This window comes from Alternaria ethzedia (assembly GCF_023757985.1).
Source record: "Alternaria ethzedia strain BMP 0044 chromosome Unknown scaffold_11, whole genome shotgun sequence".
Taxonomy (NCBI): domain Eukaryota; kingdom Fungi; phylum Ascomycota; class Dothideomycetes; order Pleosporales; family Pleosporaceae; genus Alternaria; species Alternaria ethzedia.
The window spans coordinates 467,062-493,660 of NW_026056204.1; the positions used below are offsets into that span (position 1 = coordinate 467,062).

Below are 26,599 nucleotides of genomic sequence, written 5' to 3' on the forward strand. Positions count from 1 at the left end.
ATTATTCGTCGTTGGCGGGGATGTGTAAGGACGGGAAAAGATGATGTAGGCGTTCGGGCGGAAGTCGGAAGCGAGCGCCTCCGCTTTAGGTTCTCTCACCAAGCAACTGCACCTCTCACTTGCCCCCTGCCTAGATAATCAACACCTGCGCACGAACAAAAAAGAGGAATACGACACATCTGGCTAATTATGAACTCGCAGGATTTTACCGTCATTTCATTACAATCCACGTACTATCTCAATCTCGGCAAGTTAAATCGGGAGAGCATCTACTACAAAGAAACCCCCAAACAGGTCTGCAGCCTGCATCAAGATGAAAGCATGCAAAGTAGACGACGTTTAGTCAACGTAGACTCCAGGGTGCACATCTCGCCACGAGACAAGCAGTCTAGTCAACCTCCATATCCATATCCTCATCTCCATCCACCTTCGCAACCGAACTAACGCCCCGCTTCTCTACGCACCTCTTGAACTTATCCTTCATATTTGCAGGCCGCGCGCTCAACACGCTCAAAGGCGAGCCGCTTCCAACCATGAGCTTACTCTGATCCAAGTTTCCAACACCGGCCTTCTTAGCTGCTCTCCTACGCTCCATACCCGCCTTGCGCTCCGCCGCCAATGACCTAGCAGTATCCCCAATCTCGATCAGATCCTGGTTCGCGCCCTTGACCATGTTGTAGGCGTTGCGGAAGTCGGCGTACTCAGGACCTTGGATGTCGTTGCTGAATACTTGTTGGTCTGCTTCGGTCCAGGTCTTGAACTCGTGCGCGAGGACGGCTGCTACGACTAGTTGCTGCAACATGCTGTCTTCGTCTTTGCAGATACGAGATGGGCTACCCAACGGGGCAAAGGTAGCATTTATGGCGTCTTTGATCGCGGAGGGAGTTTCGTTGCGCACGGTAATGAAGAGCTGGACGAGCTTAGTGTGGGCAGCTGACTTCAGCGCGTCGTAGTCGAGCTCTTCAGCCAGAGCGTACATGTGGAGATGGAAGGTGTAGTCGTGGATGTCGACTAGAGCGGTCGTAGCGGCGGTAGGCGGGTTGACATCTGGAATAACAGTTGCGTGATAGAACTTGAAGTTCTTCTGAATGAGCTGCTTGCTACCGTCCCGGACGACCAGGTAGTCCGATGTGTAGATGAAATTGACGATTCGGTCCATGAGGATAGGATGGAAGTGGGGCGGCAGGTTGACGAACTCTGGTGGATTTGGAATTGTTGCCTGGTCGTGTTAGTCTCAATCATAGTAAATATCAAGACGGGAAAGCTTACACCACCAGGAAACAGTCCCTCCTGTAAAGCTTTCGGGCCGCCAATCAACATGATAGAATGTACTTTGAACTCCACACCAGCGGCGGTGATCAGATTGAAGTCGCGACCGATAGGAGTCTCAAGTAGGAATTGAACATGATTGGCCTGCAACTTCTTTGCGGCAGGTGGATGAGCGTAGGGTTTCTTGAAGACCTTGCACAAGAGATTGCGAGCGCTGCGCGTATCGATCTTCTCTGGCTGGATAGACGCAGTCTCGCGCTGAAGCATCGGTATCTGGGGTACCTGGGGCACCGGAAGCACCTTGTATGTGCGTGAGGGATGTACGTCGTCCATCGCGAATGAAGGTGTAGAAATAGTAAATCAGAGATCCCCAAAAGTGTCTTGTGGCGCGGAGTTGAGGTGGGAAGTGGGGTGAGACAAAGTGAAGGCCTGTGGGCTTGGAAGTCGCGTGCGCTATCGTTTGGCGCTTTTCACGACAATGGCGCGATTTTCGCAAAGTGAAGAGACACAAGTGCAGGCACGTAGGCAAACCGACCAATCCGCGACAATCTTTTGCATGAAGCATCCACATTACTCGTACAATCGTATCCCATAGAGACCCAGCTCTTAGAATGTTGGCCTTGTCCTCTCACCCTTCCACAACCCCATAACCTCTCCTGTCTCTCCAACCCACTCTCTGACGCCAGTGACAACAGCCTTTGCCATGCCAGCGTTTGTTCCACTTCTCGCCCTCCTCTTTCCTTCCATGCCACTACTGGCTCCACCGACGCCAATGCCTGTTCCGGTTCCGTATGATGCTGGTGCTGGTGCTGTTCCTGGTGTGATGTAGCTGCTACCGTCTCCGGTCGCGTACTCTGAGCCCATTGAGGGAAGGACATTCTCGCCAGCAGACAAGGAGACAAACAAGGCGAAGGGGACTAGCCAGACGCAGAGGCCGAAGTAGGACGCGATTTCGGTGAAAGTAGGAATGTTGGCATCGCGAGAGTAGGGATACGAGGAGTAGGTGTTCGCTGGTGGAGCACTGAAGTGGCGGAACCACAGGTAGTGGTTCGCAATTACAAGAGCTGGAAATGATGGTCAGCATTGCGCCGGTAGAGACTTCCAAGCATCATAGCATACCACAAGAGGCTAAGAAGAGTGGATCCGTGAGCTTGACGATAGGGAACCGCCTTAGGTTCTGCGCATAGATGAAATGCGACCCGACACTCAATGCGCTGAGCCCAATTGGAAACCTATCGACTACGAGAAGGAGTGTCTGTATGCCAACGACGCCATAAATGAGCCGGTAGAGCAGTTTCTTCGCGAAGACGGTATGCTCTTCCACGAGTTCAGAAAGGTAGTACAGGCCGGAAGCTACGTTGCGTTAGCCCCATGAAGCCAAAGACCGAGAGCATCACAGCAAAGTACCTATCGCAAGCGTCAGGAACGCGAAGCCCAGGATAACGCCGACATATCCAAGCAGCGGTAATATCCACATGTTGACTTTTGGCACACTTCAGGGGAATGCGAAGAGGGATGAAGTGTGGAAGGCTGGAAGTTTGGCCGCGGCACGATGAGGTCAGTCCAAAGGTGGCATCAAGGCTAGCGGAGAAACCCGTGGACCCGCGCCAGAGTGTGGGGTCCAACTCCAAAAAGTCGTGCGAACTCTTGGCTGAAGGTGCGTCGAGCAACTGACAGACACGCTCGCTTCTGACAATCACTGCGCAAACGAGATACATATTTCCACGCGATAGGGAAATTTACTACAGTCAATCGTCCAGCGATTCAGAGTTAACAACTGCAACCATGTCGCGCCCAGAAGACATCCTGTACGCAATCCTCCCAACACCGCAAATCGCATAGCGAAGAACACAGCGCTTACACATCTGCAGACCGCCCGACCTCTTCTACAATGACTCCGAATCGCGCAAATACACCACCTCCTCTCGTATCCAAAAGATCCAATCCACAATGACGCACCGCGCCCTCTCCCTCCTCGCGCTCACCTCGCCATCCATGATCCTCGACGTCGGCTGCGGCTCCGGTCTCAGCGGCGAGATCCTGTCGCATTCCGCTGAACAAGGCACACCCGGCGGCCCACACGTATGGATCGGTTTCGACATCAGCGCATCCATGCTGGGCGTTGCGCTGGAGAAAGAGGTAGAAGGAGATTTACTGCTGGCGGATGCGGGGCAGGGCGTACCGTTTCGGCCGGGAACTTTCGATGCTGCGATTAGCATTAGTGCGGTTCAATGGCTGTGCAATGCTGAGACGAGCGAGGAGAGTCCTGCGGGCAGGTTATCGAGGTTCTTCAACCAGCTTTATGCGAGTCTGAAGAGGGGAGGGAGGGCTGTTTGCCAGTTCTATCCTAAGAACGATGCGCAGAAGAAGATGGTGGCGCAGGCGGCGATCAAGTCTGGTTTCGGTGCGGGTCTGTTGGAGGACGATATGGGGACGAAGAGCGCGAAGACGTATCTTGTTCTGACTGTGGGTGGTGGCGCGCTGGATGGCGACATTACGGGCGTTGTGAGGGGTATGGACGGCGTTGACGTCGAGGATGCACGGAGAAAGGCCAAGGGCATGAAGAGGGGCGAGGAACGCAAGGGCAGCAAGGCGTACATCATGAAGAAGAAGGAGCAGATGGAGAGACAAGGAAAGGTCGTCAAGGCCTCGTCCAAGTACACTGGCAGGAAGAGGAGGATCCAATTCTAGATATACCCACATCACGATGACGATGTTACGCATAGCACGGAGTTCTGGGTCTGGCATTTTCACGAGGGTATAAGAATGGTCAATTCAATCATGCAGCATGCTATATACCACCTACAAGTACAGCTCTATTCACATTCCAGCTGGTAGTTGTACAAGTGCCATTGCGTCCAATCGTTAAGAAAATATGTTATTGCTCCATATCCTAGGTTAACCCAATGTGAGCCGAGGCCTAGATGTGACGGTATCATCGCGCTAGATCAAAGCTTAGCAAACACGAAGATCATGATGGCTAAATCATGCCTTCTCCATCTGGTTCAGGACTGCGCGGGTGAACTCGTGGGTGGTGGTGTTGCCTCCCATGTCGCGTGTGCGGGCGGTACTAGACATTGTTAGTCATGTGTTGCTCTTCATTTGGAATTCGAACTTACCCGTCAGCAATAACCTTGTAGACGGACTGCGAGATGCGGTTGGCGTGGTCATCGAGACCAATGTGACGGAGCATCATGGCGGCGGACAGGATCAGAGCAGTGGGGTTGGCCTGGTCCTTGCCCTTGATGTCGAGACCGACGTGACGGCATCCAGGCTCGAAAACGGCGACGTTGCGGCCCATGTTGCAACCGGGGACGATACCAGGACCGCCAACGAGACCAGCACCAATGTTGGAAAGGATACCTCCGTACAAGTTGGGCATAACCATGACGTCGAATTGCTGGGGCCTTGAGACACACTGCATGGAGGCGTTGTCGACAATCATGTCGTTGGTCTCGAGAGTGGGGTAGTCCTCACCAACCCTCTTGACGGTGTTGCGGAACAGACCATCGGCGAGCTTCATGATGTTGGCCTTGTGGATGCAGGTAACCTTCTTGCGGTTGTTTGCGAGCGCAAAGGCGAAAGCAAACTTGGCGATGCGCTCCGACTTCTCACGGGTGATGATCTTGAGCGACTCGACGACGCCGTTGACCGACTGGTGCTCGAGACCAGAGTATTCACCCTCAGTGTTCTCACGGATGATGCAGAAGTCGATGTCCTTGTGGCGCGTCTCGTAACCGGGGATGTTCTTGAGGAGGACGATGGAGGCGTAGATGTCGAGCTCTTGACGGAGAGCAACGTTGAAGGAACGGTGGCCGGAGCGCTCGACGGGCGTGTGGAGGATACCCTTGAGACCGAGCTTGTTGCGCTTGAGCGAAGCAATGGACTCGCGGAGGAGCTCCTCGGAGTGGACGTTGCCAGAGTCGACACCAGAGACGTCGACCTGCTCCCACTCAATGGGCACGTTGTCCGCCTTGAAGATCTCCTTGACCGACTCGGAGACCTCAGCACCGATACCGTCACCTGCGCATGTTCAGAATCTATATCCATTTATAGGCGGCTATCGCGCATACCGGGAATCAGGGTAACGGTGTATTTGCCGCCGAACTTGGTGGGCTTGAAGATGTCTTGGGTGACCGTAGCCATTGCTGTCGCCGCGTTAGACTCTGCATTTTTGGATATCTTTCACGTGGTCTTCGTACAGCGGGTAGCCATGGCGGGTGCCCATCGGGAGGCAGGCTTCGCGCCCCGCAGGAGCGTCTGCACAGGCGCATTAGCACTCGAATTCCCACCGCGCCGGCCAATTGCGGGCGCATCGTCTTGCTCGTACCTGCGCTGTTCTTTGAGAGGTCCTCGACAACATGGTGGAGTTGCGGCGTTGGGCTGGTGGTGAGGGATTTGAGGTGGAGAGAAACAAGCTGAAGCTGCCGTCCCCCGAAAATGCATCCGAACCGAAGGAAGAAACCGCGCTTGGCGAATGACCACATCCGTCCTTCCGCCGCGGCTCGCTCTCTCTATTATCTCCGACGCAGGGCAACGATGTCTTTCACTCGTTCCGATGATTGCTTCTTCTCGTTTTCGCAGTTTTTCTACTCCGGATGAATCTTTCGATTTTCATAGTCGCTGTGCCTGCCTAATTCGTCACCACTCCATTTGCATGTGATCGCATGGGCTACGATTTGCATAGCACGACATCTCATCCTACAACAGAAATCATCTGATAGACGGCTATGGAAAAGCTTACATTCAGGAGATCAGTGCAAGATCGCTCCAGGAGCGCACAATGACCCATCAACAGAAATTCCCAAAGTATGCCAAATGCCCTCTTTGAAGTATGCGATAGGCATGGCAGAACCCACAGGTCTTTAATAGGAAACTTCAAGTCGGTCAAGATTGTCACTCTGAGGGCGAGCGAGAGAACCATATGGGGTTGCTCTAGCAATCCACATAGCATGTGGGCTCTCGAAGTCGTGCTGCTCCGCAGAGCAGTCTAGGTTCGGTATGTCTTATCTGACTGGGTGTGTGAGCGCTCATGCAGTCGCTCTCACTTGGGCTTTCGCAGACGTGTCGGTCCCTGGCATCACAGCGTTCCTCTAGCACGTGTCAACCACCTAACTAGCCTCACCTTCACCTCACTACTCTGCCGTCTTCATTAGGTCTCTCAATCTTCAAGACGCACCCTCTTCCTCTCTCTCCACTCCTTCCCATCTCGAATATTCTCTCCATTTCGGCCTGATATCAAATTCCTTCTCCAGGTTCAGGCTGCCCTTAGTTGCCCAAAACAGCAGGCACGCGACTACCGAAGCCCCAAAGCGCAACACTCGGCGGTGGAGGCGCTTGTAGTTCCAAACATCCTTCACCCCTCACGCTGTCGATACTGCTAATTAGCAACGATCTCATCCGGCGCCTAGACACTTCCTCTGCAGTTTGGCACGTATCAACTCAGTCACGCCAAATCTAGTACAGTAGCGACTTCCGTATCTCTCAGGCGACCAGTCACTTCGCGTTGACTTTCGGCTCAGTCCAAGCCTACGCGAAAAAAGATATTGGGTCATCGCAAGATACGCCTCGATCATACTCATTATTAATCGTCTCATAACAAATTTCTCCATCATGAAGGTTATCGAAAGAGGCAGCGACCGAAGAGCACAGGTCAACATCTATGTCGATGGCCAGGTTGCGGCGCTTAAGGAATACGATCAGTACATCGACCCACGAGACAACGCCATATGCTGTTATGTGGTCATTGACGAGGGTCACAAGCCTCGAGTTGGCGGCAGGTTCACAGGCACCGTACGCAATACTTGCAAAGGTCTGAACGATGTAACTAACGAAGATTCAGACTCTAGCCGTGGCCTATGATACCATCGTGGACGGAGTGCTACGAAAGGCCAACTCATATGTCGCAAAAGCTGTAAGCTTGCAGACCAACAGGAAGATTGACACCGAAAAGTTCCTATGCAAGAATGGGAAAGAGATCATCGACACTGAGATGACCGCAACTCCTCTCTTGAATGTGGTCATGACACAAGGTGACGAGCCTGAAACCATCGGAACGATCGAGCATCGCTTGTACATCACGCGACAATTGGGTGTTTCTCACGAAGTTAGTAACGTGAGAAAATACTACGAAATCGAAGGTGGTGTTGAAGAGGATCATCGGGGCAGCACCGAGCAGAAGGCAAGCTACATGAAGGTACCTCCAACTCTGAAGATGTCTTTGGAAGAAAATATCGTTCCGTTGGAGGGTACGCAGCCGAACCTGCACAAGCGCAGGGCAGATGCAAAGCGTCCAGGTCCGGAGCCATGGGCCATCTTTCGTTTCCACTATCGCAGTGAAGGTCAGCTGCTCAAACTCATTCTCAGGTACGAGGCTAACATAGCACTCAGACGATATGGAGGACCGAGACATGATCATAACCTTTGACCCCAAAGATCCGGGATTGGCAGACCCGCATACTCTAGCGCTGGAGCCTCTTCCTCCTCTGGTTTTGGGTGCAAGGCCCGCATCAAAGAACGACGGATATGCTTCGTCGCGATCAGAATCTCCAATGCCTTCCACCACGCCAGCGAAAAGCGCACAGTCAGAGAACAAGACCCTTGCGCCTTCCGAACAAGCAACTGCGGCGCCCAAGCAGGCACTTGCCAATGGAGATACTGACAACAGCATCTCTACCTCTGATCCTGGTAGCGGTGGTGAGAAAGTCACAGAAAAGATCGCCGCTGCGCCTTCTGTGCCGGTAGCCGATATGATTGCGAAAGTATCCAGCCTCCCAGGAACCGGTACCAAGCTAGCGAACGTGCACCCAGACAAATCTGTAGCCGTAGCGAAGGAGACAGTCACAAAGCCTTCCCCTTCGCCGTTGGATACAGCAAAGAAACCCCCGCAGTCCAACACTCCGGCAAAGAAACAGGTCGCAAAACCAGCGTCTATCAGTACCAGCACAGTCAACGGTCAGAAGAAGCCAGGTACCCCTACCCCAGCAGTTGTACCAGCAAAGCGTACATCTTCCACTACCAACGGCATAGCACCACCAGAGCCAAAGCGTACGATGCCAACGCCTACGCCTACGTTACCTATCGCCCAGCCTGTAGTGCTGCGCTCCTCTACACCTAAGACGCTTTCGATCGAACGCCAGCTCGCAGACCAGCGAAAAAACCTCGAGGATATGCGCAAGAGGCGTGCGGAGACTGCTAAGAAGCAGGCTGACATTGATGCGCAGATGGGACCCTACAAGCAGCGTATGGCGGAGGAGCTGGATCGTCTCAAGCGAGAAATGATGGAAGAAGAGAGTGCGTACACTGAGGAGGCAGAGCATTACAGTGCCAGTGTCGAGGTCCTGAAGGAGTTCAAAAAGGCTGATGATGGCAATTGATTTGGTGTTGGAGTGTAGAAACGGGCCAAAAGTGTGTTGGAAGGAGTACGGCGTTGATGCGATATGGTGAGCCCGGGAGGAAGTCAAGATTTTTTATGCTTTGGACGATTGGACGATGGCTCAGCCAGACGACTACCATGGTATTCTGCAGGAGTTATTTGGCGAGAAATACGATAAGGCCTGGAGGTATTCGAGATTGATTTGACGTTCAATCGGTGAGCCATGGCTCAGCGAGGCGACTACCAAGGTGTTTTGCAGGAGTTATGGAGGGGAAAATATGGTGAGGCCTGGAGGTAGTCGAGGTTGATTTGATGTTCGATCGGTCAACGATGGCTCAGCCTGGCGACTACCCATGGTGTTCTGCAGGAGTTAGGGGGGAAAGTCTGTGACTAAGCCTGAAATTTATTTGGATTGGATAGACGTCTTGGAGTACATGCTCATTGACCTGGTGTTCGCTCTCTGGCCACCCTCATGTTCGCCTTGATCCGCTCTAGCAGCTCAGCGGTTGTTGCAACAGGGGAAGGATGTAGGTTTCTCTGCCATGGCGTTAGCATGAAGACTAACAACAGCCTATACCTCAACACTATGACGGCATTCCGTAGCTGGAAGGTAGCCAACGCTAGCATGCGTTCTTCGTCACACCGAGGCTATAGAGAACTTACGTGCTTGAGCCAGGTAACGCATTGATCGTGTGTCCATGTTTCTGGGTCTGGAAACATTGTCAGCAAGATCAGATCTTGAATCGATCGGCATTCAGAAACGATGTAGAGGGACGCACCACCAGTAGGGTCTTGACTAGGGAAGATGTCCTGTCCCCAGATGCTCCATGCTGCTACACCAGCGACAACTGCGGCAAAGGCGAAGAAAGGGCCCTGACACATGTCAGCATGTACTTTCCGCGGCATGTAGAAGGCCCACTATGTAAAGTAGATGCCAGGAGAGCCATGAATAACCTACACGTTGTTGGACCGCGCGATCGATGGGAGTCGGCATGCTGAAGGGTGGGAGTTGGTCGTATGTGCGTGTGTGAAAAGAAGCTCAAGGTCTTTCGTCAGAGTGCGAGATGATATTATGAGTTTGACGAGTTTGGATAAGAATTGCAGCAGTTATAGGGTTGTAGGCAGCACTGTTTCATGCGACGCAGCCATGGCGTTCCTGGTTTACGCCACACTCGTCGTCACCCCACCAGGCCCAAAGCAGCAACGCTTGCGGGCAGCCCCATGGCAGCCCGTGCGTTTCAAGCGAGTCCACAGCATTTTTGGCCTGTGCCTAGGCGTCTCCGAACTTCACGATCCCGAACTCCAACGACCCGTCCACACACAAATCGTCAAGATGCCTTCCGAAGTTTCCGACATCAAGCAGTTCATCGAGATCTGCAGGCGCAAGGATGCCAAGTGTACGTCTACCACTTCCGCCGGGGGAAAGTTGCGGTCGCAGTAGGGGGAGGAATTGTGCACGATGAATGCGAGCCGCAGAGACCTGCGACGATCGAGGCAGAGAACGTGATGAGAGCACTGGACTGACATTATCGCAGCCGCCCGCATAAAGAAGAACAAGAAGGTCAACAACATCAAGTTCAAGGTCCGATGCTCAACAAACGTCTACACCCTCGTTCTTAAGGACACCGACAAGGCCGAGAAGCTCAAGCAGAGTCTGCCCCCGGGTACGCACATCCCCAATACTCCAGCGCCAATGACACGAATCTAACAACCGCAGGTCTTACCATCACCGACGTTGGCAAGAAGAACCCCAAGGGCAAGCACGCATAAACGGATCGAACGCATGAGGGACTGAGGACAGAAGTGTGCAAGGACATCAACGCACGATGCGCACGAAGCACGAAGGCATGGGCGGACGGCGTCTCAACGGATAAATTTTGTTCAATGGCATCACGGAACCCTTCACACTGGGTTACCACCAGGAATGAAAAAAGTCAAACTTCATTCCGAACACCACAGCCTGTTTCCGACGTGCACCAAGAATCATCATGTATCATGGTCAATTTTGCTGATCAGCTAGTTACAGAGTCACTACCGATAGGGCTACTAATACAGCGATTGCTTCGGCTTCTGTCCTTGCTTCACGTTGAACTTGTACTGATCCTTGCGGTCCAAATACACGACCTTGCTATCCAGACCCGCCGCGTGTACCGCCTTCTTGAAATCATCCAGCGGGCTCAGGAACACATCGTAATCGTCGTAATGGATTGGAATCGTCAGGTCGGGGTTGATGAGCTGCATCAGCTGTACGCCCTGTTCGGCATCCATTGTGACCATCAGCAACGGCATCTTAGGTCCAGGAATCGTGGTGCCTCCCAGGTGGACCAGCATCAGGTCGATGTTCTGATCCTTGTATCGCTCAGGAATCTCCTTGAGCTCGTCCACCATCAGCGTGTCACCGGATATGTAGATCCTGTATCCGTTCTCGAAGTCGCTACCGTCGCCAGAAGAACCATTTGAGTACCCGAGTTCGACCATCCAGCCATTGGTAGGTGGTACGGCGCCAAGAATATCATTGGCAACGTTCAGTGGACCTGGAGGGACATGCTTTCCCGGCACACCTGTGACTTTGATGCTAGGCTTCGGACCACTTTTGGTTGGTTGGTCAGACTGCGATACATCTAGGAGCAAGCTGTTCCAGAAGTCTAGCGCATGCACATTCTTGAATGACTCCTCGCCCTTACCCGTCAAGCATTCCTTGGCATGTGGTGTAGTGATGATCGGGAGTCCCTTTGACAGTTTCTCCTCTACTTCTCGGTCGAAATGGTCTTCGTGGTAGTGCGACAGCAAGATCACATCGATCCTCGGTAGCTCTTCCAAATCAATGGCGGGGTTGGTCTGTCTCGTTGCACCAACGCCTGGTCCTAGGTGAACATGATCGCCAGCATGGAGGAAGTTGGGATCAGTGAGAATGCGGATGCCTTCCCACTCTAGGATTGTGGTGGCAGTTCCAACGAAGAAGAGGGAGGCATTCGTTGAAGCGTCTGGGGCGTTCTGAGGATGGATCTTGGTCTCTTTAGCGTCGGGTAGAGAGGTAGGAACATCGGTGTTGAGTTTCGTAGGTGGACCCGAGCCGTCTGGTGTAATCTGGATACGCTTCATGCTTGCACCTGACATTGCGTTTCGCTTGGTGAGATGGTTATGGTAGATGAAGAATCGTATCGCTTTGTCTTGCTCTTCCGTAGATGCACTCTTGATTGTGACTTTCCGATGCTAGACGTCTCTGTTCTATGTACTGGCGGGGAAGGCGTGCGAGCAATGCGAAAGCAACGGTGTAAGGGTAGGCAGGAAAAGAGAGCAAAGAATAGGAAGCGCATCTCGTCCTTGGTGTAGAACGCCATCACGTAACGCGTAGATAGCAATGACGACAAGACGCGGTAATCGTAAATACTGCAGGGTGGGCGGTGATCATGAGAACAATGCTCGAGTACTTCTGGAAACACATTGCCGCATCGCAGCTGCTGTTGATATACCTAGGTACCCTCATCGTGCTGAATTTAAATTTGGGTGCGGAAAGAGGCTATACTGTGCCTGTGCCTGAGTACGCGTGTCCTATCTGTAGCACAAGGAAGAGCGATGCTTGCGAGTCGTAACGAGGCTGAGGGTTGAAGGTGGAGCTTCCCCATTGAACTCCGCTGTGGCTGATGTTTCCTGAGATGCGGGACCCCTGTCTAGCCAAGCTATCTGCATCGGGGATGAGCAATGAACACCTGGCGAGTCAGACAGAGGGCGCTTTGAGCATTGCTTTCCCAAGTCGACTGGAGTCTGGAGCAAGATGTCAAGTTATCAGACTTCGCAAGGGTGAACTACACTCGCTCCGCCTGGTCTATTGTTTAATCAGCACTACGCGTCGCGCCGCCTCATGAACTCGACACGCGACCCGTTCAACCTCCGCAGCAAAACAGCATTCAAGACACCCTCCGCCTTCGCCCTCCTCCAGAACGCCGCCAACAAGAAAGCCTCGCAAGCCGTCGAATCGACCAAGCAGGCAGTCGAGGCCACGAAACAGGCGATCCAGGACTCAGATATGTCCTTCGCCATCCCGCGCAACGTACCCAATTTCGAGAGCGCGCAACGAAAGTTTGAAGATAATGTTTGGAACAAACTACCGGGGAACGAAAAGGGCTTGCCAATGTATAAGGACAAGCCTTCGGGGAAAAGCTATGGATATGGCGGTGGTGCGAGGGGCAGGAAAGGCTTCCTGCGGAGTAAGAGGGGCATGTCGCTGATTGCACTGGTCGTGCTGGGGCTGTTCTACTGGTTCGGATGGTCTAGTGGTGGCACAAGTGTGGGCACAGTACAAGATGAGAAGGATAGGGGCAAGAGCTTGTTGTCAAACATAGGCGGAAGTGCTGCCGGAAAGAAGAGCAAAGTTGACTGGGAGAAGCGGAGACTAGCAGTCAAGGACGCCTTCCTACTGAGTTGGAACGCCTATGAGGAGCATGGCTGGGGTTACGACGAGTACCACCCCGTTTCGAAGAAGGGTCGATACATGGCTGAGCCCAACGGTCTGGGTTGGATCATCGTGGACGCGCTCGACACGCTCATGATCATGAACCTCACCAAAGAACTCACCCACGCACGGCAATGGATTTCGACGAGTCTCGATTACGACAAGAAGCAGGATGTCAATACCTTTGAGACAACTATACGCATGCTTGGTGGTCTGCTGTCTGCACACTACTTGCAGGATACACTTCCGGGCCTGAAGCCTGAGAACTCGAACGAGGAGGACCTCTTCCTGGAGAAAGCTACCGACCTGGCTGATCGTCTCATGGGCGCGTACGAGTCACCTTCGGGTGTGCCCTGGGCCAGTGTGATCCTAAGAGACGCCAAAGGCGAAGCCTCGCACGCCGACGGCGGTGCGTCATCTACCGCCGAAGCAACCACTCTCCAACTCGAGATGAAATACCTGGCATTCCTTACTGGCGAGGCACACTACTGGGATGTAGCTGAGAAAGTAATGAAAGTCGTGGACGACAACGGCGCCAAAGACGGTCTCCTACCCATCTTCATCTACGCAGACAAAGGCACGTTCCGCGGAAGCGAGATTCGATGGGGCAGCCGTGGAGACAGCTACTACGAATACCTCATCAAGCAGTACCTGCAAACCCAGAAGCAAGAACCAGTCTACCAAGAGATGTGGAACGAGTCGCTCAACGGCGCAAAGAAGCATCTCCTCACATACACAAAGAACAGCCACTTCACCGTCCTAGCAGAGCGACCAAGCGGAATCGAAGGCAAACTGCATCCCAAGATGGACCACCTCGTCTGTTTCCTACCTGGCACCATCGCCCTCGCCGCAACCGGTGGCATCCCCCTCGCCGACGCCCGCAAACTACCCACCTGGGGCAAAGCACAAGAAGAAGACATAACGCTTGCCCGCGAACTCACAAAGACATGCATGGGCATGTACAAAGTAACCGCCACAGGTCTCGCCCCTGAAATCGCCTACTTCCAGCTCGACGACCCGCCCAAGATGTACCGCACCGAGATACTCGCGTCCAAATCCGAGCTCGACACCAGTGTCCCCGACGGCGAGGGCTGGAAGAGCGATTTCGACCTCAAGCCCGCTGATACACATAACCTCCAGCGACCAGAGACTGTAGAATCGCTCCTGTACATGTGGCGCATAACCGGCGACGACATCTACCGCGAATGGGGCTGGGATATGTTTGAAGCTTTTGTCAAGCACACCATTGTGGAGGATAATGGCGGATTCTCTAGTATCGGTGATGTGACGAAGGTACCTCCTCCGTCGCGGGACAACATGGAGAGTTTCTGGCTTGTAAGTTCCTTTTCTCCTTCGTCCCCACATCTTCAGAACTGTTGAATTGCTTTGCTAACGTACAACGCAGGCCGAGACGCTCAAATACATGTACCTCCTTTTCTCCCCCGACGACCTCCTCCCTCTCGATCAAATCGTCCTGAATACCGAAGCGCATCCGTTGCCTCGCTTCGACGCAAGCAAGAAGAGGTTTAAGACGGGCTGGGAACGTATACCGCGGGACGATAATGGTAATCTTGTACCCAAGGGCGAAGCTAAGCCGATGGAAACCAAGGCAGAAGAAAAGACGACTTAGACGTGTTGAATGGATTAGAGCACTTTGTGGGATTCGTAGAGCGCGCATCTATCGTTTTATGGGGTCTAGGATCTGGAAGCAAGCGTCTGGATACGTTTGTACATGCATGAGTGGCGCTATCACGTTGGTTAGTGGTACATGTCGTAGACTAGACATGCACATAGGCTCGAGTGCGCACATATTCCTAGCCCAACTCGCGATACAGAGATGTTAAGATGCGTGTTCCATTAATACTATCAACTCCAGTGATGATGCCAGCAATTCGTATATTTGCGTAAACATAAAACACGTAAATCGTAATTCATGACCCCATCCAGTCTGTCTCCTGGGTAAGGGGTATCCTACGCTCGCTCACGTATTTATAACGGTGGATGCGGTGTATGCAGTGCTACGTTCATACAGGAGAACAAGGCCGTGTTCTTAATCTCCATCGCATAGGGCTCGGCCAGGGAATCCCTTCGATACAAATCACAGCGGGTACTAACGCTCCTGTGACTGTTCGTCGCCTATACGTGGCGGGCTCTTGGAGTGGGCGGAGGGGTTCCTAAACGGCGAGTGGCTTCCTCTGCACAAATGTTAGCTTCTCCTCTGTAGTCCTCAAGTATGAAATCCTTACGAGCGTCTCCGCTTGCCCTCATCTCTCCTCTCCTCGATGACCTTGAGCATAGTTCTCCGTCCATCCTTCGCGTTGATGTGTGCATCCCGCATGCTCATGCTAACCTTCTTGCTCGCATCGGCCCGAAGCAGCCTCTTAAGCAGTAAATGCCGCATGAGCACACAAACGAAGACGCCGCAGTCGCTGCCGTTCTCTTGCTGCGGACTATCATTCATAGGGATAAACCGCAGTCGTTTGCCCAACAGTTGTTCCAGCTTCATAGTCGTACTCCGTGCTTCCCGCTCGTTGGACTGGGTCATGGAGTCGTAGTGGAAGGACACGCCGTCGATGATGGACACGAGAAGGAGGGACCAGTGCGAGCCGCCTTCGGCTTGTGTGACGTCGGTGTTGTCATTTATCGGCAGGAAGACGTGGGTCGTGTGGCTGAAGTTGGGGAGGACTTCTTTGAGGGAGAGGGGCTCGGCGCTTTGCATGAGCATGTAGGACATGGAGGGGCGGAGGAGGACGATGGAGGCTTTGGGGAAGGCGTTGAGCTCTTCGCGCTCGAGGTATTCTTGCCAGAAGGCGATTGCCTGTTGATGCGTTAGTCATGGCTGTGGTGGATTGGGAGGAGGTGGTATGCGCACATTGTCCGTAAGCCAGTCATTAGACTTGATACTGTCCAAGTCGGCTCGCGTCACTGTAGTTGTCAGTAAGGTCGTTGATTAGTCAAAAGCGCATGGAAGCGCAAGTCAAGGAATAGGCGACGCGTACACACCCCTCACATCGTGATCTACTCTCAGTCAGTCTTCACCCTCTTGCACTCTCTCGATGCAGACTCACAAGAAAGATAGGCCTCATCCGGACTAGGATCACCCAAGTGGCGCCTCGCCTTGTTGCGAATCCTCGAAAACGATCCAGGCATGTTGCACCCGGTTGCGATGTGACTCTGTGGATGGATCGTGTGGCACCGGCGTGCCAGTTATTCTGTGCGAGGCGGTAACTGCCGAAGGACTAATCGAGGGTGCGGGCCTCGTGGGTATGCGAAGGGGTAGGGATGTCGGGTGTCTGTCTCGTTGCACTGCTGGGTAGACGCGCGCTCGAATGATGCAGATGCAGGTGGGTTCTGCGGGTGAAAAGCAGGGATGACGTATGCGTATGGGGCTAGACTGCGTGGGGGTGTCGAGGAAATAGTTCTGGCCGCCTCGGCACTTATACTCCTGGGGCACCAGCACCTTTAACGCGAGATATCGCCGTTGCAAGCTCCGCGTTTCCGGTGTTATGATCGTCTTCTTCGTTTCAAGCACGTGGTCTTGCGGTCGGGTGTTTGAGTTGTAACAGTCTCGTCTAAGTATAGGACAAAGCAAAAGCGGACATGTAATCCACGTTTGTTTTGTTCAGTCTCACACTGTTCACAATTCCTTCATGTATATTTAAAAGGTCAATCTGGGGCGGGTTGTAACCATGGTGGCAATCATTCAGACTTTTGCGATTTTTACATGGTACACGCTTGAACCTTGGTTGACACACCTTTCTAAGGCAGTTGTCCAACTATCTTGGCACCATTTGCATGATCTTGCTTTCCGAACTGCTCTGGCCTCTCTACCCTGAACAGCCAGCTCTGCTTGTCCTCGATCTTTCCTTGCTGAATACCCTTCAAGGTCGACAGGAGCTTCTTGCATGCTGGGCCTGGTTCTTGTTGTGCCTCTGCGTATGTGAACTTGTCGTCCTTGGAAGGCAGAGTAATGGATTTGATAGGTACAAGGGCCGCCGCGGTTCCAGCAGCAAGGACCTCGTCAAAGGACTTGAGTTCGTCATAGGCGATCTGAAATTGTTAGCTCACCGTACGCATTGATAGAACGCTTGTAATACCTCTCGAGACTCAGCTTCCCAGCCAAAGGATTCGGCGATTCTGAGAACACTGTCTCCTGTGACACTCTGGATGACGTTCTTGCTGTTGGAAGCGACGAGCTTGACCTTTTCGCCGTCCTTCTTTACGCCAATGAAGGCAGATGTCGAGAACTCGTCAACAACGCTTCTAGTCTTGCTATCCAGATGCAGGGTAATACCATAGCCTGCCTTGTACGCCTTCTCGCTATGCCGTAATACTGGAGCATAGTTGCCGCCAACCTTTGCTGATCCAGTACCCTCTGGCGCAGCGCGGTCAAAGTCCTCGAGAATAACAGCATCTACTGGGTTTGAGCCATGGTAGACACCAGTCGGGATACAGTAGACTACAAAGGTGTACTCCTGGGGTGGGTTCAGGCCAAGTTGTGCCGAACTACCGAAGAGCAGTGGTCGGATGTACATTGCGGCGCCTGTTTCATGGGGCGGTACGTACGCCGCGTTCATTCCCACGGCCATACTGCAGCAGGCGAGGAAATGGTCTGTCGGAACCTCCGGAATAGATATGAAAGACGCTGAGTGCTGCATCCTCTCGGCGTTTTTGTTGGGCCTGAAGATGTTGATAGTGTTGTTTGGTGCACGGAAAGCCTTCATACCCTCATAGCACTGCATTCCGTAATTTAGTCCCGGTGCCATGCCGTGGATACGCAGGAATGGATCCTCGACGAAGACTGGAGGAGTCCATTTTCCGGTCTCCTTAGAGTAGTGTGATTCAACATGGCCAGCGACTTTGCAAAGTTAGGAGATGTTCAAACGAGTTTTCTTATAGATGACTGTATGGTGGGGCTGAGAGTACGCAGCAGAAATAGACTCTGCCTCCTCGTCCATACTTGAACCCAGCCGCGCACTGAAGTCATTCGTGACAGGATAAGCCTTACCTTCCCGAATTTTGAAGCCCACGTTGCTCCAGTCTGCGATTGAATTAGCGCATGTCTTTGCGGCGTGTGGACCGTTCCGGCGACCGGGTTAGCAATTGACATACCAATGGTGTCGACTGGTGGAGGAGGAAAGTCTGACATTGTTGTTTTATTTGAAGTGGTCTAGGGTGTCGTGTGCTGAAGTGCGAGTCAATATGCAGGTCAGTCAATTGGCGATTCCAAAGTTTTGAACGCTTTCGGAGGCTCAGTAAGCTCAGCCCTACTGCGATATCGGATGACGTAGCCCGGTAATATCCCTCGGCAGCCGTCGCGATATATCAAAAGCCCACCCGCCCGCAAATTGTAGATTTCCCATCGCGGAGAGCCCTGACGATGTTGTTCCAATGCGAACTAGCTTCGATCGCGCAGACGTACCTGCAGATTACCCGCGCGTGGTGGGACCACTCGGGCGTGATGCTGCGAAGCCCCAATGCTTGGCGTTATCTGAGGCATCGCGTGCGTGGCCATGGATGGCAGCCTTTCACATTCTACAGTGAACCATGGAACGCTTCCTACCGCCCTAACACCTCGATTTCTCGTCTCAGAGAACTAGTATACCTACTCTACAATGATCCGCATTACTGGCCTCCGGGCTAGATTCGTCGTCTTTGCCTTAGTCGTGTTCGCCCTCTGTTCATTCATTCTAGTAGGACCCTACAAGGTGACACCAGCACACCTAGCATTGCCAGCGACCGAGAAGAAACTAGGCCGTACCAGTGAAGCTGTGCTCACAGGACATGCCATCGCGCCAAAACTAGAGAATGCGACGGCGAAGTACGTGCATCACGGCCTGCGCGGGCACCACACAGATCACAGGAGGCAGGCTGACAAGCAAATGCAGGGCAGAACTCGGTCGCGCCGCGTGGAAAGTCCTACACACAACCTTCGCTCGTTTCCCCGAAAGCCCTACCGACGAGGAACAAGAGGCGCTGCGGTCATATGTACACCTGTTCCAACGCCTATACCCCTGGTATGTCTTACACTGCTCGGCGTTCAATACATAGAGGTCACGCGCTGACTGGGATTTCAGCGGAGAATGCGCAGAGCACTTCGGACAAGTACTTGCCAAGTACCCTCCCCAGGTCTCGTCACGGACGGCCGCTGCCATGTGGGGTTGCTACGTACACAACATCGTCAACAAGCGGCTGGGGAAGCCGGAGTTCAACTGCGAAGACATAGGCGACGCGTATGATTGCGGTGTAAGTAGTGTCCTTTCACAAACCACATGTGAGACATGTACTGACCGCGCACACCAACATCCAGTGTGGAGACGACGATCCGACATCGAACAAAGACACAGCTGCATAAGACCCCGGATGATAAAGCGCTAGAGTGGCAGAGAGATCAGCAGGCAAGCGCATCGCCTTGAAGGATACACTTGACAATGTATCCTTTACGACCGCAAAAGCCCCATGTTGAAACATGCAGGACGTGTTTGCATGCAGGTTGGGGTTGGATGGCGCAGCGGACTTGATGCGCAATGCCCGAGACATTGCGCTGCGCAGACGGGTCGCGTCTGGTCACGATAGCATTATTTGCGGGTACCTGCTACGCCGCAAATGGCTGCTCGCGACCTGGGAGGGGGCCAATAAGCCAATAGTCAAGACGATAGCTGAAAGATATCGACGGAGCAGCTCCGGCCTTCCCGGCAGATCGCAGAGTTCGTCGGCGGGGTTTCACACGGCATTGTCTCGCAGTGGCTTTGTGGTGGTGGGATGTAAACCGGACTCGAAATTGCCCTAGCAATGCCCTAGCGAATGAATGTTCAAGAGATCAGCCTTCGGACAGGAACAGCCCTGTCGCGCGGAGAGCCACGCAAGCAAGATGTGCGCCAGACAAGAGGCCTTATCAAGCATGATAGAAGGATGGTAGAACGAAGCATCGCACTCTACCTGCGACACTGTGCCCCTCTGGACCGTGTGTGATACGAGTGCGTCATGGCACGGCGATGCTTGAGGTCGGCGAGCCATTGGGAGAGGGCGCTGGGCAGCCCACCAAGCCCACCAGTTCGGCGGGCGCGTGGCTCAAGTGCAGCGATTCGCAGGCGCTAACGGGCTGCAGCTGCGATGCGCGGTCAGTTGATGTATTTCGGGAGAGTCGCGAGGCGCGCACTGTCACAGGGGCCTGTTCCCAAAGCAACTTAGCGCTATACCGACTTTTGTTGTATCCCAAACAACTGAAACCTTCCCTGGGCCAGCGAGGGGTGATAACGACGCGGCGCCCCCTCCCCACACCGACTCTTCCATCCTCTCCTCCATTGACCGTCTGCCAGCTGTTCACCGCTCCTTGCCCATCGAAACCGCATTCCCACCATGGTGTCGTTTTCCTGCGAGGTACTTGAGCCCCATGTCCCATGTTTACCTCTCCCCCACCATGCGCCCCTGCCGTAGCCATGCATCCTATGCTGACTGTGACGGCTTAGAACTGTGGAGACGTCCTCACAAAGAAGAAGCTTGACGGCCACCGCAACCAATGCTATGGCGCGTCCTTTACCTGCCTCGACTGCATGGTGCACTTCCCGGGAACTTCTTACAAGTCCCACACGGTACGCATATGCTTCTCCTGCCCTATATGACGATCTGCTGGCCTCGAAACAACGCCTATCGATTGCTGCGCGACTTGCGCCAGCACTGCGCATTGCGCCGTGTTCGATTTTTCATTGTTCAAAGTGGCTGACAGACGCGAAACAGGCCTGCATAACCGAAGACCAGAAGTACCAGGGCAAACTCTACAAAGAGAAGAAGAAGGGCCCGCAGCAGAAGCGGGACAGCGCCTACCACGACAACTCGCAAGCACTCACGCCCCACAACGCATACGTCGAAGACGCGCGCGACGATGGCAACGCCGTCGCAGTCGTGGATGCCCCGCCTCGCGCACCCACTCCTCCGCCAGCGGCGCATTCTCTAGGCTATCATGAGCAGGCCGCGATTGAAGCGCCCAATGTCTTCGACTTCCTCGACCCCTCCTCCACGCCCAATGTTCCGCGAACGACCACGCACATCGATGAAGCGCGTATGCTCGAAGACAGTCAGCCGCCCGCATACGACGAGCAGTACATGCCCGCAATCGCAGACGTTATGAAGTTCCAGGTAGCCGACGACGACGAGTCCTTCGCACAGAACGGATTTTCGTACGGGACTGAGCAAGTTCGCCCATCCCGTGAGCGTTACGACTCGTACGCTACGCCTGCTCCCAAGTCGAAGCACAACAGGACAAAGTCGGGCGATACCGACGTAGAGACGACGTCGAAGAAGACCGATCGCAAGCGCAAGCGCAATTCACCGAGCGAACTTGATATGTCGGCGATCCGCGCCCAAGAGGAAAGGGATACTACAATGGCCGATGCCCCCGCGATGCTTCACTCTGGTCTTACTGGAGGACTGAACAAACTCCTTGCCCGCCCTGAATTCCCACCTTCGCCAGATGACTCAGGTGACTATGTCAACTCGCCTTTGAGCCCGATGAAACGCGTCAAGCAGGGCAACTCCAAGGCTCTTATGCGCGCGCAGCGAGAGTACGAGGCAGAACAAGCAAAGCAGCGCAAGGCTGACACCAAGGCACGTGAGCAAGCAGAGAAGAAGGAAAAGGAGAAGGATAAGGACAGAGGCCGCGATCGTGACCGCAAGGAGAATAAGGAACGCAAGGAGCGCAAGGCCAACACTGCTCTTGTGAAGATCAGGCCTAAGAAGAAGCGGGAGGATTCTACCACAGAGGTTCGTCGCATCCGCCGCCGCCAATACTCGTCCTCGGTGTCGCCAGCACCGCGAGAGCGCAAACCCATGAAGGCCATTGAGTACCACCGTTCGGAAACAAACTCCCCGGAGCCAGATGGCCAAGGCCAGCTTATTGTGCGCCCCAGTGGAGACGTTGCACATGCCTCGGCAGACTTCGATGCGCGCGCGGGGCTGTTCATGTCCTTCATTACCAAAGGACCAGACTCTGAGCGCGGCATGAGTGTCAACAAGGCTCTGAAACGATACCACCGCGAGCGCTCCGAGCAGCGCGATCGTGCGCCCTCCAAGGCGGAAGAGGAGAAAGAGCTCTGGAAGGATCTGCGTCTCAGAAGGAACGACAGAGGCGAGATCGTCTTGTTCTTCGCTCCCGCCGAGGCTTCCTGACTAGACGGGGATCCGGATCTGGACATCATCATTCGCATGCGCGCGTGGTCTTGTTCTGATCCGACACCTAGTCAGGGATCCGACGACATGATCGATGTCTGACAAAAATTGGGGGGGAAAGAGCCTCGTCGAGGTTCGGAGTAGCTTGGCGATCGGCTCTGTACGATACCAGTCTGCTTCACATATTTCTTCCTTTTAGATGATACCCGACGTCAAGTCAACGGTTGTTTCGGGTGGGCTCGGTACACATGTACTCGTACATGTTTTGTTCTGGATTTGGTTCCTCTTGTTGTACTCTTTTCTACATTCGTATGTCTTACTGTCTGCATATACGTATTCTTACGGCCGTCGTCTGTTCGCGTTGCTTGCTTTGGTATCTTTTGGCCAAACCACCTGCCCTAATATTCCTTGGGCTGGACCCACTCCGTCCTCTCGGCGTTGGGTCCTTCAGTATGAATTATGTAAACATTACTATACTTCTGCATCCCACGTTCATTTCTCGGTGACAAGCTCTCGCAGTGACTGGCTCTGGTCGGATTGCGTTAGACACTTGGAGGGTTGAGTTATTTGCGCAATCGACGGTCTTGAGGATAGTCTACGTCAGCGACGTGCTCGAGCAGAAGGGGAAGTGATTGCGCAGAGCCGCAAATACGAAGGAAGAGTGAGGCTCGCTAGCTACACATCTGTATGAGTGGAGTGCATGCATACAAGTACAAACTACTGCAGCATCTAGCGCAGGGACAGCGTAAGGCGCAGTTCCTCTAACGGCTCGGTGATGGTCGCATGCCGTGAGAGACCCGCATACAAGGCAACACGTCAGGCTGCTTCTCGCTTGGCAATACATAGCGCGTCCATTCGAGATGTCGTTTACTTAGAAGGGCTAGATAATCGCTTGACCCTGGCATGTCTGTTCACGACAGTCTGGGGAGGGCATTAAAGAACGCTACCTCTGAACCGAGGTGTTCCCATCCCGCGCGGCAATCTTGCCGTCGCGCGAGAGTTGCAACTGACGTCTCCCCAAAAGGGTCAAGGTGTTGCTTCAGCTCGGCAAACGTAGGCTTTATCCTCAGCCTGCCCAGGCACCTGCACACCAGCTACAGGCAGTCGTCCTTCTAAACCCCACAGCACTGTTCGACATTTAGCACCTACCCCCTCGTGGAAATGTCGAAGAGAAAGAACGTGTAACAACGCCCTGGTACACAGAGAGGCATACGCACGGCCGGAGTTTATCAAACTAGTCCCATCGTCCACAGCCACGATGGGGCGGAGTTTTTCCAGAAGCCTGCCTCTTTAGACATGGTCTACCAAATTCGCGCAAATGGGTAAAGCCGACATGCTGGCACTACGTCGCACGGTGCTCACGTTGCAAGCTCTGATTCGAGCTCCATTTCATAGTATACAGCGGGGAGACGTAGCCGGCAAAGCACGGTGACAGGGCTATCACAGATCGAGTTGACCGGCCACCATGCTGCAGGCCCGCGCATGGTCAGATGGCACTGCCGACCAGCCCTAAGACATCATACCATTAACGCAAAGTTTCCAGCACCAACCGCCTGCGGCCGCTCACAGGCAAGTTCTAGTCATTGACTAATAAGCAGCAACAACGTGATAAGCCCGTTGACGACTACTCGTCAATTGCCCTGGTGGCCTTTGATGCAAGGCCGTCAAGTCCGCGCAGTCAGCCGCAGCACCCCAACGTTGCCCCAGCTTGCGCGTGGAATATAACTTTGGCAACCTTTCAGCCTGGAGATGTTCATTGATGTTACGCAGACACCACCCTACAACGCGACATTCTGGCATTCAGTCTTGTCCGCGCTTCCATCTCTCTTCGCTAACCGCATGAGACCCTCAGCGAAGGGGTGATCCTTACGGTCTTCCTCTATCCTCGCTTGCACCTTCGCATCAGCCTAACGCGCGATACCGCCGACCCAAATCATGTCTCATATCCCGTACCTGGGTTCACCGAACGAAAGCTGGCAGGATCTTGTTGCCTGGGACGACGAATTGTACGACCCTTTCTTCCAAGGGGAGACCAACTACACGGGCACTCAAGAGCGTAGCTACGTTGCAGGCCACCAACTATCGGAAAGCTATACATCTGAGCCTGCGTACCTGGTTTCAGCGCCGCCCTCGATCGCCGATGAACCGCCTTCGCTCGAGTATACTGTTTCTGCCCCACCATCAATCCTAGATGGGCAGTCCTCGTTTGGACAAGGGCATGGCACCTCTCTATCCTTTGACACGATCTCCACTTCTCCGCTCGTCGTACAAGCGGATAGCCAGTACTTCGGATCGTTTGGTGCCTGCGACAACAGTCTCCTGTCCCCGCTAGGAACCATCAGCGATTCACCCATTCTAGACACACGATATGAGCGTATCCCAGAATCCTTCACTTCGTCGGCAGGGTCCTTTGAGAGTACGGCCGAAACAGTGTTCAACCCTCATGTTGCGGACTCATCCCACTCCTTCAGTGGTCTGGATATGAGACACTCCCGGCTGTTTTCGAACGTTGGTACATGGGCAGAGCAGCCACGGATCATCGAACCTATTGCAGAAGACGACGGAGGCAAATCAGAAGTCGAGCCTATCGCAATCCCTCAATCTTTCTCACAGAGCTATAGTTCGATGCTGCCATCCTATCGGCGATCAGATGGCGAGTATGATCTACACAGTCGTAGCAGAGCCATCGCTATCCCGGATACTACACGTGGACAGAGCGTCAACAATCGGGCTTCAGCGTCTGTATCAGCACGAAGAGCTCCTCCCATGCTCTCGGTATCACCAGGCACTTCACGCTACCCTCGAAGTGTTGCGCTCTCCAGAAGCGCTTCGCTCTCTCGGCGCAAAGCCTCTACTCCATCTCCTACGTCCGACGCCTACGGGTGGGTATCCTACCAACCCAATCCACTGACCAATCGTCTGGCCCCCACTAGCACAGAGGGTATGTCAGGAAGAGCGCTAAAAGGGCGAAAGAGAGCTCTCACTGCTGAGCAGCGCCAGCACGCAGCGTTGATGCGCATTATTGGCGCTTGCTCCAATTGTCAACGGCGGAAAGAAAAGTGCGACCCTGGTACTCCGTGCAGAGCCTGTCTTGATCACTACAAAGGTGATCTTGTCAACCACCCGTGTCGGGATCATACGCTTATTGATCTGTCTGCGGCATTCCTCTCTGACCGTCTCGGGTGGCACCCAACCGCACGACCCTTGGAGTCGTTTGTTCCGGCAGGCCAATTCCAACTCTCGAAAGAGGTCCCCTACACCATTCCGTTGAACTTCGGCTTTGGTCCATCATTCCCAGTTTCAGTACACCCTGTGCAGCTCGACGACGACGCTCCTCTGGTACACGAACATATCATCTACTCATGGCCGCCACAGCCCTATACTGGTTCACCACACGAGCATGCCGTCCTACCGGCTGTACTAACAACTGATGCGCAATTCCAACTAACGCAAACCCTCGACTCCCACTTATCGCTACTAGTAGCTCACCACTTCCGTGCTTTCCCACTATACTGTTCGCCGCTCCGAATCCTACGCGACATCTACGTCTTCTCCCGATCCCTCTCGACAAAATCTCCTCACTATCGCATACTTCACCAGGCGCTCAAGCTTCTCGTACTTGTCCACATTGGCGGCGATATAACACTGCCATCACGCTCTGAGAGCCCCATGTTGGAGCAAGTCATTCGCAGTACGATGAATATACCCGAAGACCTGACTCCCACACCGTGCTTCATCCGCTCGCAGCTCGGTGCGATCATGCCTGCTCTCGCTCTGAACTTGCTGAAGGATGTACTCACATCACTGGAGCAACTTCTCTTAAACAAGAACTGCGATGAATGGCCTATCGCCCTAGCTGTTCTCATTACTGTCTTGATGACAGTAGAATCTATCCATTACCACGCCGCGAAGCTGCCATACCACACCCGCTACGACACTTCTCGCTCATCTATTACGGAAGAAAATGTTGAGGTCGATGATCATGGTGTCAAGGAGCTACTTGAGTTCTACATCGCTTGCTTCTCTGGTTGCCACGCTAGACTCAGGCCGGACTGGGAGGGCGAGTCAATGCGGTCTCACCAGACGGGCACACCCGAAGACGCGTTTATCCAAAGCCTGCGCGAGGCTATCAAGAGAGAGGATACATCTAGCTATCTGATCAAGAAAGCTAAAGAGAAGAGACAAGGTGCCGACATGGGGTACTTCTTCGATCGGCTTGTTGCGCGCCTCTTCACTCTGAGGCGTTAACACCTAGAGTTGCATTTTCTATTTCCTTCCTTATTTCCTAGTGTTCTATTTCTGTCTTCACCGAGCGCATGGTCAGGTGGTTCTCAAGT

The 26,599-nt window shown here is 53.6% G+C and overlaps 14 protein-coding genes across 14 annotated transcripts; 7 read left to right on the forward strand and 7 right to left on the reverse strand.

Annotated features, from left to right (window-relative positions):
• Positions 1 to 388: 388 nt before the first annotated feature.
• J4E87_005405 (uncharacterized protein) lies at positions 389 to 1,602 on the reverse strand (the record flags this gene model as incomplete). The annotated part of the gene is made up of 2 exons (XM_049377018.1): positions 389 to 1,219; positions 1,270 to 1,602. 2 exons carry the CDS (start codon positions 1,600 to 1,602, stop codon positions 389 to 391), a joined length of 1,164 nt encoding a protein of 387 aa, XP_049233243.1.
• A 273-nt stretch (positions 1,603 to 1,875) lies between these two features.
• J4E87_005406 (uncharacterized protein) lies at positions 1,876 to 2,746 on the reverse strand (the record flags this gene model as incomplete). Its single annotated transcript, XM_049377019.1, has 3 exons — positions 1,876 to 2,333; positions 2,389 to 2,622; positions 2,677 to 2,746. 3 exons carry the CDS (start codon positions 2,744 to 2,746, stop codon positions 1,876 to 1,878), a joined length of 762 nt encoding a protein of 253 aa, XP_049233244.1.
• A 308-nt stretch (positions 2,747 to 3,054) lies between these two features.
• J4E87_005407 (uncharacterized protein) lies at positions 3,055 to 3,960 on the forward strand (the record flags this gene model as incomplete). The annotated part of the gene is made up of 2 exons (XM_049377020.1): positions 3,055 to 3,077; positions 3,141 to 3,960. 2 exons carry the CDS (start codon positions 3,055 to 3,057, stop codon positions 3,958 to 3,960), a joined length of 843 nt encoding a protein of 280 aa, XP_049233245.1.
• Positions 3,961 to 4,254: 294 nt separating this feature from the next.
• On the reverse strand, positions 4,255 to 5,632 carry IDH1 (isocitrate dehydrogenase (NAD(+)) idh1; the record flags this gene model as incomplete). Its single annotated transcript, XM_049377021.1, has 5 exons — positions 4,255 to 4,339; positions 4,389 to 5,292; positions 5,343 to 5,417; positions 5,472 to 5,529; positions 5,600 to 5,632. 5 exons carry the CDS (start codon positions 5,630 to 5,632, stop codon positions 4,255 to 4,257), a joined length of 1,155 nt encoding a protein of 384 aa, XP_049233246.1.
• A 1,250-nt stretch (positions 5,633 to 6,882) lies between these two features.
• J4E87_005409 (uncharacterized protein) lies at positions 6,883 to 8,645 on the forward strand (the record flags this gene model as incomplete). Its single annotated transcript, XM_049377022.1, has 3 exons — positions 6,883 to 7,062; positions 7,112 to 7,610; positions 7,660 to 8,645. 3 exons carry the CDS (start codon positions 6,883 to 6,885, stop codon positions 8,643 to 8,645), a joined length of 1,665 nt encoding a protein of 554 aa, XP_049233247.1.
• Positions 8,646 to 9,082: 437 nt separating this feature from the next.
• J4E87_005410 (uncharacterized protein) lies at positions 9,083 to 9,638 on the reverse strand (the record flags this gene model as incomplete). The annotated part of the gene is made up of 4 exons (XM_049377023.1): positions 9,083 to 9,181; positions 9,308 to 9,354; positions 9,424 to 9,517; positions 9,603 to 9,638. 4 exons carry the CDS (start codon positions 9,636 to 9,638, stop codon positions 9,083 to 9,085), a joined length of 276 nt encoding a protein of 91 aa, XP_049233248.1.
• Positions 9,639 to 9,977: 339 nt separating this feature from the next.
• On the forward strand, positions 9,978 to 10,414 carry RPL38 (60S ribosomal protein L38; the record flags this gene model as incomplete). Its single annotated transcript, XM_049377024.1, has 3 exons — positions 9,978 to 10,041; positions 10,180 to 10,308; positions 10,362 to 10,414. 3 exons carry the CDS (start codon positions 9,978 to 9,980, stop codon positions 10,412 to 10,414), a joined length of 246 nt encoding a protein of 81 aa, XP_049233249.1.
• Positions 10,415 to 10,690: 276 nt separating this feature from the next.
• J4E87_005412 (uncharacterized protein) lies at positions 10,691 to 11,761 on the reverse strand (the record flags this gene model as incomplete). Its single annotated transcript, XM_049377025.1, has 1 exon — positions 10,691 to 11,761. The coding sequence occupies one exon, from the start codon at positions 11,759 to 11,761 to the stop codon at positions 10,691 to 10,693; it is 1,071 nt and encodes a 356-aa protein (XP_049233250.1).
• A 745-nt stretch (positions 11,762 to 12,506) lies between these two features.
• Positions 12,507 to 14,727, forward strand: J4E87_005413 (uncharacterized protein; the record flags this gene model as incomplete). The annotated part of the gene is made up of 2 exons (XM_049377026.1): positions 12,507 to 14,432; positions 14,503 to 14,727. 2 exons carry the CDS (start codon positions 12,507 to 12,509, stop codon positions 14,725 to 14,727), a joined length of 2,151 nt encoding a protein of 716 aa, XP_049233251.1.
• A 480-nt stretch (positions 14,728 to 15,207) lies between these two features.
• Positions 15,208 to 16,247, reverse strand: J4E87_005414 (uncharacterized protein; the record flags this gene model as incomplete). Its single annotated transcript, XM_049377027.1, has 4 exons — positions 15,208 to 15,292; positions 15,344 to 15,915; positions 15,970 to 16,022; positions 16,166 to 16,247. The coding sequence occupies 4 exons, from the start codon at positions 16,245 to 16,247 to the stop codon at positions 15,208 to 15,210; spliced, it is 792 nt and encodes a 263-aa protein (XP_049233252.1).
• Positions 16,248 to 16,856: 609 nt separating this feature from the next.
• Positions 16,857 to 18,246, reverse strand: J4E87_005415 (uncharacterized protein; the record flags this gene model as incomplete). Its single annotated transcript, XM_049377028.1, has 4 exons — positions 16,857 to 17,147; positions 17,195 to 17,955; positions 18,106 to 18,138; positions 18,210 to 18,246. 4 exons carry the CDS (start codon positions 18,244 to 18,246, stop codon positions 16,857 to 16,859), a joined length of 1,122 nt encoding a protein of 373 aa, XP_049233253.1.
• Positions 18,247 to 18,712: 466 nt separating this feature from the next.
• On the forward strand, positions 18,713 to 19,452 carry J4E87_005416 (uncharacterized protein; the record flags this gene model as incomplete). Its single annotated transcript, XM_049377029.1, has 4 exons — positions 18,713 to 18,918; positions 18,986 to 19,114; positions 19,175 to 19,343; positions 19,408 to 19,452. The coding sequence occupies 4 exons, from the start codon at positions 18,713 to 18,715 to the stop codon at positions 19,450 to 19,452; spliced, it is 549 nt and encodes a 182-aa protein (XP_049233254.1).
• A 1,004-nt stretch (positions 19,453 to 20,456) lies between these two features.
• On the forward strand, positions 20,457 to 22,262 carry J4E87_005417 (uncharacterized protein; the record flags this gene model as incomplete). Its single annotated transcript, XM_049377030.1, has 3 exons — positions 20,457 to 20,477; positions 20,567 to 20,689; positions 20,835 to 22,262. The coding sequence occupies 3 exons, from the start codon at positions 20,457 to 20,459 to the stop codon at positions 22,260 to 22,262; spliced, it is 1,572 nt and encodes a 523-aa protein (XP_049233255.1).
• A 1,935-nt stretch (positions 22,263 to 24,197) lies between these two features.
• Positions 24,198 to 26,510, forward strand: J4E87_005418 (uncharacterized protein; the record flags this gene model as incomplete). The annotated part of the gene is made up of 1 exon (XM_049377031.1): positions 24,198 to 26,510. One exon carries the CDS (start codon positions 24,198 to 24,200, stop codon positions 26,508 to 26,510), a length of 2,313 nt encoding a protein of 770 aa, XP_049233256.1.
• Between the last annotated feature and the right edge of the window lie 89 nt (positions 26,511 to 26,599).